The following is a 13,344-nucleotide window of genomic DNA, read 5'->3' on the forward strand; positions in this document are numbered from 1 at the left end:
GACCGGGCTAAGACTTCACGCTAGAATGCCAGGGGGAAAGAGGCCTTAGGGTTCGACACACCTTGTCCCTGTCACCCACCTACTCACCTGTGCATCCATCCATCCCCCACCTGTGCACACACAATCCACCCATCACCCACCTGTGCACACACAATCCACCCATCACCCACCTGTGCACACACAATCCACCCATCACCCACCTGTGCACACACAATCCACCCATCACCCACCTGTGCACACACAATCCACCCATCACCCACCTGAGCACACACAATCCACCCATCACCCACCTGTGCACACACAATCCATCCATCACCCACCTGAGCACACACAATCCATCCACCCACCTGTGCACACACAATCCATCCATCACCCACCTGTGCACACACAATCCACCCATCATCCACCTGTGCACACACAATCCATCCATCACCCACCTGTGCACACACAATCCACCCATCACCCACCTGTGCCCACACAATCCATCCATCACCCACCTGTGCACACACAATCCACCCATCACCCACCTGTGCACACACAATCCACCCATCACCCACCTGTGCACACACAATCCACCCATCACCCACCTGTGCACACACAATCCATTCATCCCCCACCTGTGCACACACAATCCGTCCATCACCCCCCACCTGTGCACACACAATCCACCCATCACCCACCTGTGCACACACAATCCATCACTCACCTGTGCACACACAATCCATCACTCACCTGTGCACACAATCCATCCATCACCCACCTGTGCACACACAATCCATCCACATTCACCCACCTGTGTACACAATCCATCCATCACTCACCTGTGCACACACAATCCATCACTCACCTGTGCACACACAATCCATCACCCACCTGTGCACACACAATCCACCCATCACCCACCTGTGCACACACAATCCACCCATCACCCACCTGTGCACACACAATCCACCCATCACCCACCTGTGCACACACAATCCACCCATCACCCACCTGTGCACACACAATCCACCCATCACCCACCTGTGCACACACAATCCATCCATCCCCCACCTGTGCACACACAATCCACCCATCACCCACCTGTGCACACACAATCCACCCATCACCCACCTGTGCACACACAATCCACCCATCACCCACCTGTGCACACACAATCCATCCATCCCCCACCTGTGCACACACAATCCACCCATCACCCACCTGTGCACACACAATCCACCCATCACCCACCTGTGCACACACAATCCACCCATCACCCACCTGTGCACACACAATCCATCCATCCCCCACCTGAGCACACACAATCCACCCATCACCCACCTGTGCACACACAATCCATTCATCCCCCACCTGTGCACACACAATCCATTCATCCCCCACCTGTGCACACACAATCCGTCCATCACCCCCCACCTGTGCACACACAATCCACCCATCACACACCTGTGCACACACAATCCATCACTCACCTGTGCACACACAATCCATCACCCACCTGTGCACACACAATCCATCCACATTCACCCACCTGTGCACACAATCCACCCATCACCCACCTGTGCACACACAATCCACCCATCATCCACCTGAGCACACACAATCCATCCACCCACCTGTGCACACACAATCCATCCACATTCACCCACCCACCCATCCTTCCTTCCATCATTCTTTCCGTCAGTATCCACGTTGCTACCTTATATCTATTCTTTTTTTAAGATTTCTTTTCTTAGGCCGAGTGGTGGTGGTGCACGCCTTTAACCTCAGCAAAGGCAGGTGGATTTTTTAAAAATGTATCCGTGTGTGTGTGTGTGTGTGTGTGTGTGTGTGTGTGTGTGTGTGTGTGTGTGATATGTATGGGGATTCCCATAGAGGCCAGCAGAGGCTGTCGGATCTCCAGGAGCTGTGAGATGCCTGATGTGGGTGCTGGGAACTGAACCAGGTCCTCTGGAAGAGCAGAGCTGAGCTGTCTCTGCAGCTCCCTGTGTCTCCCACCACCACTGTCCTCGCTCCCCCGTTCCCCTCACCAGGCTCCCCCACCCATGCTCTGTAGCACGAATCTTAAATCGGTCTTTTAATAAAAAGCCCAGAGCCAGATAGTGGGGTGAATGCTGAAAGACCAGGGAGACAAAGGAACAAACCACAGCTGCTTCTCCCCGCGCCAGCTCCTCACATCCTCTGACTGAATGCCTCTGGGTCCTCAGCTGATCGGGGTCCAGCCGAAAAGAGGCTTCAGCGAAAAAGCTTCAGTTCCTGTCTCCTCACGCCTTATATACCTTTCTCCACCCAGCCATATTAATCCTTCCCAGTGCTGGGATTGAAGGTGTGCACCACCACTGCCTGGCTCTGTTTCTCTCCTAGACCAAATCAATCTCACGTAATCAAGGGTGGCTTTCCACCCCCCCACCCCCGAGACAGGGTTTCTCCGTGTTGTTTTGGTACCTGTCCTGGATCTCTGTAGCCCAGGCTGGCCTTAAACTCACAGAGATCAACCTGGCTCTGCCTCCCGAATGCTGGGATTAAAGGTGTGCAGCACCACGGCCCAGCCAGGGTAGCTTTGAACTCACAGAAATCCAGACAGATCTCTGCCTCCCAAGTGCTAGGATCAAAGGTGTGTGCCACCACTGCCTGGCCTCTATGTTTGATCTTGTGGCTGTTCCTGGTCTTCAGGTAAACTTTATTAGGGTACACAATATATGACCACAGTGCTCTCTCCTCTCTCCGGGTGCTCACGGCCACTTACCAACTCACCCTGTAGCTATGACCCTCTCCTTTCACTCCCCACCCTCCTCCTTCTCCCTCCTTTTCTCTGCTGTTCACGTTATCTCTCGTCCATTGTGAGACCCACACAGTCCACTCAGGGCTCCAGTTCTTTCAATCCCACTCCCCGGGGAACTTCTCTCCACAATAGGAAATGTTAACGCTCAGAGGCGCTCAGGGGAAATGACTCAGTGGTGTTGTGCTGAGGACGACTCTTAGCCAAGGGGCCTAGTGAGAATGGCTGTGCTGATTAGAAGGATCCAGGTGGAGCACTTGAACCGGAGCCCGCACAGTGTGCTCCATCTTTCCATTGAGCACAGCACAGCACAAAGGGCATCCCTAGGGTGTTGGGACAAGGACAATGGCTGCTGCAGCACTTACCATAGTCGTTGTGACATTCCAGCCAGTGAGGAGGGGGAAAGGGGGTGGACCTCTTCCTATTAGAGGCAACACCTAAAAGAACTTGTTTCTACTCTTATGTCATTGACTAGTGCTAGGACATCTCCAACTATAAGGCTGTGAGAAAATAGTCTCCTTGTGTGAGCGTGGTTATAATCTCTGTCTCTGTCTCTCTCTGCTCTGGGGATGGTGTAGATTAACTATATGCTCAGATAAAAACATATGAACTGTGGGGCCCTCTTACTAAGTGGAGAACATAAAATGACTATGAGTACAGCCACAGATGAATCAGTGATGCTGTGACGGATTAGTGATGTCTGTCATGGCATAGGCAGGGGAAGTTACCACTTAGAGGCATGTTCCCATCATGTCTGGGACAGGAAAGCAGCTGTGCTCTCTGTGCTTTTCATGGTAGAGAATGAGGAGGCTCCCCCCAACTCTGGGTCTCAGTTTCCTTATTTGTTTAAGTGGGAAAAAAATGTGAGTTAATGTTTAAGATAAAGAAAGAAAATATGGGTCTGTATTAGCTGGGCCAACCATGACTTAACAGTCTCCAGCAAACAACCATATCACATCTGGGGAAACTGAGGTATGCAAAAGGCACAGGACCCCCTCAAGGGCATTTAGAAAAGTCTGTTTTCTCCATGCCTAAGCTAGGCTTCTCTTTTCTTTTGAAATTTTCATTAATTTTATTTTTATGTGAACGAGAGTTTTGCATGTGCGTCTGTGCATCCTGTGTATGTCTAGTGCTTATGCAGGCCGGAAGAGGGCACTGGGCCCCCTGGAACTGGAGTTACAGATGGTTCTGAGCTGCCGTGTGAGTGCCAGGGATCAAACCCACATCCTCTACAAGAGCTGTTGTTTTAAATATATAGAGGCGCTGTTACTGGGTGAAAAAGACAAAACCCAGTATCAGAGCTTTATTGTGCGCGGGGGGCGGGGGGAGGGGGGCGGGGGGGGGCACGGAAGAGAGTAACCGGGCCTGGGGGAGACACACGTGCAGAGAGGGGGGAGGGGGAGAGAAGAGGGGGAGGAGTCTGTGTCCGGCCTTTTTAAGGATTCCCTGCACATGCGCAGGTGGGCTTTGGAGCTCCGCCAGGCATGCACTGACGGTGTGACCGTGCTGCATGCATTTGTGCCATCATGCAGCGCACTGATGACGTAAGACCCCTTGTCTAGCTCCTGAACTGCGTGTGTGCGGTCATGCAGCTGGAGCGAGGGCAGAATCCTAACATTCCAGGCTTTTTGCTTATTATAAAAAAAGCAGGTGAACAGGGAATAGGGGCGTCATTTCTCCCCTGCTTCCAGCTGACTTGGTGGGCGTCGGTTGACTCTTAGGGGGGTACAGAAGGGGGCTTCTGAGGTAGACAGGTGTCCTGGGGTCGTCTGCTGCTTTGGGAGTCGTCTGACAAGTTGCTGTCCAGGTGGATTCAAGCTGGTTCCAGAGCTCGCTAACCTGTCCAGGTGGATTTTCTGGAGCTCAGAAAAATTTTGAACATATTAAGAAGCAGCCATGAGAAAATTAAAGTCGGGGCTGGAGAGATCGCTCAGTGGTTAAGAGCACTGACTGCTCTTCCAGAGGTCCTGGGTTCAATTCCCAGCACCCACATGGCAGCTCACAACTGTCTGCAACTCCAGAGATCTAACACACCCTCACACAGACATACATACAGGCAAAACACCAATAAAATAAAAATTAAAAAATTTAAAAAAAAAAAGAAAATTAAAGTCTTGGGCTGGTGACCATGATATTGTAGTGTTAAGTGTTTAGCACTCTGCTTACATTGGTTAGTGAGAGAGAGAGAGAGAGAGAGAGAGAGAGAGAGAGAGAGAGAGAGATTGGAACATGTTTTTAATTTTTACCTGAGATAAGCCTTATCAGAGACAGATTATTTTAAGACTCCTGTTTCCTTATCCAGGAGACCCAGGTGATCAGTTGCTGAGAGAATTTAACAGTAATAGATGGTTATATTAAAGTCTGTGTCCTTTGCAGAGCCCAGACACTTCTGGGTCTGGGGGTGTAAATACCTTTTGACTGTTACTATTCCTTACCACTTGGGTATACTTGATGGTTCTTGGCCTCCAGCTCTATGGTGATCCTGTAACAATTAGCTGAGTAGTTCATTAGAAGAGGGAACCAGGAAGGAAGAGCTTGTGGGGTGAGTCCTCATTCTTCTGGAGTTGGTGACAAGGCAGTGGATCCCGGTGTCCTCTGGAACTTGAGAGAGAGCAGGGCCCTGTCTGTGTCCCTGTGCATGAGGAGGAGAAACACTGCTGACCGGCCTGGAGTGAGGCACATGGAGGGAGCAAATGAAATGAAAGCTCCTACCTTAGCTGGAAACTCTCCTCCCGTTAGGTACCCCTGAAAATACAATTAAGTCTGTTGAGGTGGATAAGGCTGTCCCCCTACCCCAACAATAGGGAAATGAGAAGGAGAGGTGGGACCCCAAAACTCCCTCAGGACTGAGTAAGTGGCTCGGTGTCCAACAGGAAGGAAACGGATCGCCCCATGCTGCATCCTGGGTTCCCTGCGAGCCTGTGACCAAGCCAAGGAGGTCTGCTGGAGGTCTTAGTTGGATGTCCCCATGCCACAAGGTGTACGGGGGCAGTCAGCTGACCAGTTATCTCTGTAGGTGGCACTTTGAACAAGGCTCAGTTGATGGTCCAGCAGGGCACACACAAACCGCATGGCCTTCTAAAACAGGGACCCAGAAGCCCTTATGCAGCTGCTTGGATGGCGTGTGCCAGCATTTGGCAACTCTGTTCTTGGGCTTTCTCATTTCTCTCATGGCACACCTTAAATGCCACAGCTGAAACTTCCGCCTGTGGGGTCAGGAGCCTTGCTCTTCAGATGCTTAAGTTTATCCCTAATGTCAGGGAGGTCTGGGGGACAAGAGATGGATTTCATTCCGTGTCTTGAATTACTTTTTTTTTTTTTTTTTTTTTGATAGTTTGCTGGTTTGAGGGCAGCTTTAGGAAGACCCCCCAGGAGGCAGGCTGTAAACTGATCTCTGGTTAGAGAGCCTTCCGGATTATTATGATCCCAATGTGGGTCCTGATCGTAAACTCATCTGCATGTGTCCTAGCTGCTTCCAGACCTGTCCGTGCTTGGTGGCCCACCCAGTACCAGAGAACAGAGCAGAGGCCAGATAGGCAGAGATTGTTTGGAGTCGGAGATTACTCAGGTTTAGGAATGGACGTGGTCAGGAGAGAGAGACTCAGAAAGGGAGGGTTCAGAGCTTAGGTAAAAACATGGGGATAAGGTAACGCTTTTCATTTGCCTGTTCGCGGCAGAAGTTAGATAATTCCCATGAAATATCGGGGTCCAAGCCACCATTACGTGGCCAAATTTACTGGTATCTGGGGATATTTAAGGCATTTCTCAGAGGAGGAAGCCTCCATGTCCCATGACTGCAGCCCAGAGGAAAAAATAAAAAATTAAAATAACAAATGGGATCCCAGACTCCCATCCTGGGCATCCCCGAGGGCAGGTAATCTGTGGACCAGCATCAGCACAAGTTACCCAACCCGTCCTCACGGGAGGGGCAAGGACTGAGAGGGCATACGTACCAGAGGACCCCCGGGGGGGGGGGTCCAGCACGAGAAATATATCTCCGGCTACTGGAAATGGCGAAGGATTGGAAAGGGAAAACTCACCAATGCGGAGCAGTCCTGGCTGCTGGGCAAATGAAAAACGCAGAGTGGGCAGGCGAAGGTCCAATAAACCTCGGTACAGGGTCCCAGACGCAGAGCGCTAGGAGAGCCTGTCTCCTCACAGCGCCAATGTTGTTTTGAATATATAGCGGTGCTGTTACCGGGTGAAAAGGTCATGAGACATGACAAAACCCAGTATCAGAGCTTCATTAGGAGGAGGGGGATGGAAGAGGGTAACCAAGCTGGGGGGGGGGGAGGGGGGGAAGGAGGGAACAGAGAGAAGAGAGGGGAGGGGTCTGTGTCCGGCTTTTTAAGGATTCCCTTGCACATGCGCAGATGGACTATGGAGCTCCGCCACAAATGCGCTGATTGCATGACCGCGCTATGCACATTTGTGTGATCACTCAGTGCACCGATGGCGTAAGACCCCTTACTTAGCTACTGAACTGCACGTGTGTGGCCATGCAGCTGGAGTGCCAGAATCCTAACAAGAGCAGCCAGGGCTCTTAACCGCTGAGCTGCGTCTCCAGCCTCTCCTCCTTGTGTGTGTGTGCACACTTACATGTGGATGGGCACACATGTCATCATGCATATGTAGGTCCGATGTGGAAATAATGAGAGCGTAGACGCCTGACGGCCGGAGCAGCTTTATTTTACAGCACCCACGCTGGGGTTTGTAGCTGTGGGGAAGGGAGAAGGGGCAGTCGCTTTGCTCTGTGTCTCCAAGTAGCTGGACCCCTGGGACTGGAGCTGAGTTTAGGGCCTTTAGGTGTCTTCCTCATCACTCTGTACCTTACGCACTGAGAAGGAGTCCCCCGGTTGAAACCAGAGCTCTCCAGTACAGCGGTTCTAGCCAGACAGCTTGCTCCAGGCCCCCAGCTCTGCTGTGTTTACATGGGTTCTGGGGATCCGAACTCGGGTCCTCATGCTTAGTTGCAAAAGCTCCAACCACAGAGCCATCCCTCCAGGCCATGGGCTGGTGTTATCTGAGGCTAACAGCTGCCTCTCTCTTCAGTGAGGTCCAAACCCAGACCCACCTGGCAGAGACTATTAGCTATTCTCTGTTTTCCTCTCTTAGTCTTCTTCTGTGTCTGTGCATGTGTGTGCAAGTGCTTGTGTGTGTGCATATGTGTGTGTGCATGTGTGTGTGTGCTTGGGCATGTGTGTGCCTGTGTGTGTGCGTGTGTGTGCAAGTGCCTGTGTGTGTGTGTACATGTGTGTGGTTGTGCATGTGTGTGTGCATGTGTATGGTTGTGCATGTGTGTGTGCATGTGTGTGGTTGTGCATGTGTGTGGTTGTGCATGTGTGTGTGCATGTGTGTGTACACATACCACAGTCCATGTGCAGAGGTCAGAGAATGAGGCCGCAGTTGTCTCCTTCTGCCTTTAGACAGTCCTGGAGATGGAGATGAGGTGGCCAGGCTTGTGGGGAGAGCTCTTTATCTGTTGAGCCGTCCGTCTGTCTGTCTGTCTGAGACAGGGTGTCCCGTGGTGTCTCAGGCTGGCCTGGAACTCACTTCATAGCTCAGGTTGGGTTTAAGCTCCTGACAGTCCCCCTGCTCAGGCTCCTGGTTTAGCAACTGCCAGCTTCCGGTTGGTCCCAGGCCTGACGTGGGCATGAGCCTGCCGGGCACTGTTGCGTGGCCACCACCAAACCATCTGAGCCCTGTGGAGTCTCACAGAGGTGACAGATGCCTGGCAGGACTGAAATGAGCGCCCCATCCATGGTTGCTCAGCATTCCCTGACGCTGTGTGACAACCGCTTCTGGAAGGGGCCTGGGTGTCATCGCACTCCCAACGACCCACCTCCCGAGGCCTGCGTCCTTGGCTAGGCCCCACCCCTTGAAACTTCCAGAACCTTCCACAGCACCACCAACAGGAGTCCTACGAGTCTGTGGGGACTCTCCACATGGATGGTGACACCTGTTCCACACCACCAGACACCAGGCACATCTTTGTCTCTAATTGCTGCATCTAAAAATGTAGGGGGAAAATGTAGTTATGCAAAATCCCAGGGTGCAGAACTATTCCTGGGTGAGGACCGTTGGCCAAGCTGTGTTTTGGGCTATTTTCCTCTTTTAATTGTTGTTTATCAAGACAGGGTTTCTCGCCCGGCGGTGGTGGCGCACGCTTTTAATCCCAGCACTCGGGAGGCAGAGCCAGGCGGATCTCTGTGAGTTCGAGGCCAGCCTGGGCTACCAAGTGAGTCCCAGGAAAGGCGCAAAGCTACACAGAGAAACCCTGTCTCGAAAAACAAAAAAAAAAGACAGGGTTTCTCTGTGCAGCCCTGGCTGTCCTGGAACTCACTGTGTAGACCAGGCTGGCCTCAAACTCAGAGATCTGCCTGCCTCTCTGCCTTTGAGTGCTGGGATTAAAGGTGTGCACCACCATGGCTTCCTTTTTAATTTTTATATGTTTATTTTTAATAATATGTATATGTGTATGTGCATGTGGGTGCAGTACCCACAGAGGCCAGAAGGTCCCCTGGAGCTAGAATTAGAAGTGGTTTTGAGCCTTACATCAGGCAAGAGCAAGTGGACATCACTTCTCCAGCTCCCCTGGTGTCAAAGGGCAGCCTAGGTGTCCATCCTCACCTTCCACCCTGTTTGTTTTATTTTATTTTTTCAGATTTATTTATTTTATGCATTTGTCCATATATATGCATTGAGTGTACGTACAGATAGGAGCTGCCTTGTGGGTGTGAGGAACTGAACCCTGGCCCTCTGCAAGGGCAGGAGGAGATCTCAACGGCCGAGCCATCACCGCTGGTGCCCTCGGCTTCGGGTGAGGCCTTGCTCACTGCTGTGTACGGCAGACCATCTGGCCTTCAAGCTCCCATTCTCCCACCCACCCCCCTTCCATCTGCAGGAGGCTGGGGCTGCAGATGTGAGTCCAGCGGTGCCTGGCTTCACATGGCCTCCCTTCCATCTGCAGGAGGCTGGGGCTGCAGATGTGCATCCAGCTGTGCCTGGCTTCCCATGGCCTCCCTTCCATCTGCAGGAGGCTGGGGCTGCAGATGTGCGTCCAGCTGTGCCTGGCTTCACATGGCCTCCCTTCCATCTGCAGGAGGCTGAGGCTGCAGATGTGCGTCCAGCGGTGCCTGGCTTCCCACAGGCTCTGGGACACAAACTCCCATCATCAGGCTTCACAGCAAGGGCTTTGCTCAGTGAACCATCCCTCTAGCCCCCCCCCCCCATCACAGTCAGGGGCTGATGAGAGCGCTCAGTGGGCGGAAGGGCCTGCCACCAACCCAGGTCCTCACTGTTACCTTTGTGTGTCTGCAGGCATCACCGCCGTGGCATGGAGCCTGGAAGAGAAGCTCCTGGTGGTGGGCACCCAGGACGGCGTCATGGTCGTGTGGGATGTGGAGGAACAACAGGTGGTCCATGTTCTCACGGGACACACAGGTGATGAGTGGGAAGTGGGGTGGCGACACTCTGTCCCCAGAGTGACTTCACCCTCACACACTGATGTCCCCATGCTGAAACTCTGGGGTTTGGTCTGCATCAGCCAGCTAGAACCGTGTAAAGATTCACCTCACGCACGGTGGCTGCAAACAAGCTTTTTATTTAAAAAGATGTATTGGGGGCAGGGGCTGGGAAGCCTGGCTCCGTGGTTAGGAGAGCTTCTCGGTCTTCCAAGGATCTGAGTTCAGTTCCAGCACCCATGCTGGGGCCTCACAACTGCCTGTAACTCCAGCTCCAGGACATCCGACACCCTCTCCTGGTTTCTGCAGACACAGACAGACACACACACACACATACACGTAAATCTTAGCCATATTTGAGGGAGGGGGCGGTGCTGGCGAGCTGGCTCAACAGGTAAGGCAGTCGCCAATAAGTGTGACGACCTGAGTTCAATTCCTGCCACCCACATGGTGGAAAGAGAGAAACTTTCCAGGCGAAGAAGAAGACAACTCCTGCAAATTGTCCTCTAACCTACACACACACACACACACACACACACACACAATAATAATAATAATAATAATAATAATAATAATAATAATAATAATAAATGTTAATTAAAAAAACTAAAAGACTAGACTCACAACCAAAAAGTAGTCCCTTCTCTGCTTTCCTTTGTGTGTGGGGGGGGGGCGGGGCATGGATCAATGCACTTCATTGGGGTCATTTCCAGAAGCAGGGTGGCCAGAGAGGCATGGGCTCCTTGCAAATGCATCCACCACTGAAGAAAACATCTCCCTCCCCATGAAGTGCCTGTAAATCCTCAGAGAGAGGTAGGGCTGTGAAGGGACACCATGTCCGTGGCAACTCTTATACAGGAAAACATTTAATTGAGGTGATGGCTTACAGTTCAGAGGTTCAGTCCATTATCATCATGGCAGAGAGCATGGCAGCGTGCAGGCAGATGTGGTGATGAAGGAGGAGCTGAGAATCGTACATCTTCCAGGTAACAGAAAGTTGACACGGTGCAGTATCCTGAGCTGAGGAAACCTCGAAGCCCGCCCCCACAGTGACACCCTTCCTTCAACAAAGCCACACCTCCTAATAGTGCCACTCCCTATGAGATTATGGGGGCCAATGACATTCAAACCACCACACCCTCTATGACAGAAGGTGATGGTCCCAATCCGGTGCAGACCTTATGCAGGATCACAGCTGTTGTGAGTTCACGAGTGAGATCGTCTTATTGTGCCTGAAAGGCACTGTTCCCACAATGCTCCTCCAGTCTGGCTTCTAAATCTTAAATTCTTTCCTCTTCCTATCCCATGATGTATCTGAGCCTTGTAGAAGGAATGATACAGATGACCCATTTTGGGGGTGTGTGTCATCCCTCGGCAATCACTTTATTCTCACAAGCCACTTCTTCTGAGGGTTGGTAACTTGGGCAGGGCTCTGCAGGGCTCTGCAGGGTGGTTCTTTGGGCCCCAGTCTGCCTGGCGAGCACTGATACTCCATTATAGTCACACGGGAGAAGAGGCTAGCTCACAGGAGTCTTGACTGAAAGGAACTGCAAAATCACATTGTCAGGAGTGTGGGACATGGAGAGTGTGGATCACATTATCAAAGGCATGGGTCAAGGAGGGTAGAGAATTGCATGCTGGGCAGTGATGGCACCTTTAGTCCCAACTCTCAGGAGGCAGAGGCAGGAGGATCTCTGTGAGTTCGAGGCCAGCCTGGTCTACAGAGTGAGTGCCAGGGCAGCCAGGGCTACACAGAGAAACCCTGTCTTTAAAAAACCAATAATAATAATAATAATAATAATAATAATAATAATAACAACAACAATAACAATAGATCATGATAATAATAGTGATAAATCCTTTTTAAAAATTATGCTAAAATATGGTATAAATACTGCTCCGGCTGGCAAGACAGTTCATTAGGTAAAGGCACTTACCTCAGAAACCTGGCGACCTGAATTTGATCTCCAGAACCATGTGGAGGTGAAGGAAGAGAAAGACTCCAGAAGGTTCTCTGACTGCCGCATGCTCCGTGCACGGTGGCGATATGCCATCCCCCTCCCCAAATACCATGCGCGCACACACAAAGACGATGAGGTTTTAAACGTTAGAAGCACTATAAACTCTCTGCTTGCTGTTTCCCATCTTTTACTCGATCCACGCTTTCCACTACTGTGTGCAGGAAGGAGACGGGGTAGGAGGGGTGATGTTCAGTTCCACCAGAAACAATGTAGTCACCTGGGAAGAGAGTCTCCTGAGAGACTGTCTGGATCAGGCTGGTCTTAGGGACTCTTCCTGAGGTGGGAGGACCCACCCACTGTGGGCCACACTGTCCCTAGGTTTGTGCCCCAGGTTGTATAACAGTGGGGAGAGAGAGAGAGAGAGCTGGTCACAAGCACAGGGACATCTATTCTCTCTGCCCTTGACTGTGGATGTGACTGGCTGATTTGATCTCCCAGCTTGACTTCCACACGGTGATGGACTGTGACCTGTGAGCGCAGTAAACCCCCTCCCCCTAAGCTGCATAGGTCATTTAACAGAGCAACAGAAAATGAACCAGGAAAGCCTCTCTTCCCAGCCCCAGGCCAGTGGAAACCAGCCAAGGCGAGAGCCTTTACACCACGGGAACAGGCAGGAGCAGGAAATCACAGCGTCCCACCCGACAGCACACTGCTCTTCTGCCTTCGGGGGGGGGGGGGGGGAGGGAAGGAGCTTTATTTTCTTTCAGATTAAACATTATGTAAAATACATGTATATATTATAGGAAGAAACATTTTTGCAACTTTTATGCTTTTTGAGTTTTTATTTGGATTTGTTGTTGGCTTTCTCTCTCTCTCTCTCTCTCTCTCTTTCTTTCTTTCTTTTTTCCGGTTTTTCAAGAAAGGGTTTCTCTGTGTAGCCCTGGCTGTCCTGGAACTCTCTCTATAGTCCATGCTGGCCACGAACTCACAGAGATCCGCCTGCCTCTGCCTCTCGAGTGCTGGGATTAAAGATGTACTCCATGGCACCCAGCAGTTATTTAGATTTTTTTAAAAAAAGATTTATTTGTTATGTATACAGTGGTCTGCATGCATGTGTCCTTGCAGGCCAGAAGAGGGCACC

General features: G+C 51.4%; 1 protein-coding gene across 2 annotated transcripts in view; it reads left to right on the forward strand.

Annotated features, from left to right (window-relative positions):
- Nwd1 (NACHT and WD repeat domain containing 1) overlaps positions 1–13,344 on the forward strand; it is a 77,848-nt gene that overhangs the window by 45,293 nt on the left and 19,211 nt on the right. For both annotated transcript variants that reach the window (XM_037211807.1, XM_028893507.2), the window contains one exon: positions 10,100–10,222. In XM_037211807.1, the coding sequence (XP_037067702.1) occupies positions 10,100–10,222 (123 nt within the window). The remainder of the gene's footprint in view (positions 1–10,099; positions 10,223–13,344) is intronic.

This window comes from Peromyscus leucopus, chromosome 17, assembly GCF_004664715.2.
Source record: "Peromyscus leucopus breed LL Stock chromosome 17, UCI_PerLeu_2.1, whole genome shotgun sequence".
NCBI classification, from domain to species: Eukaryota; Metazoa; Chordata; class Mammalia; order Rodentia; family Cricetidae; genus Peromyscus; species Peromyscus leucopus.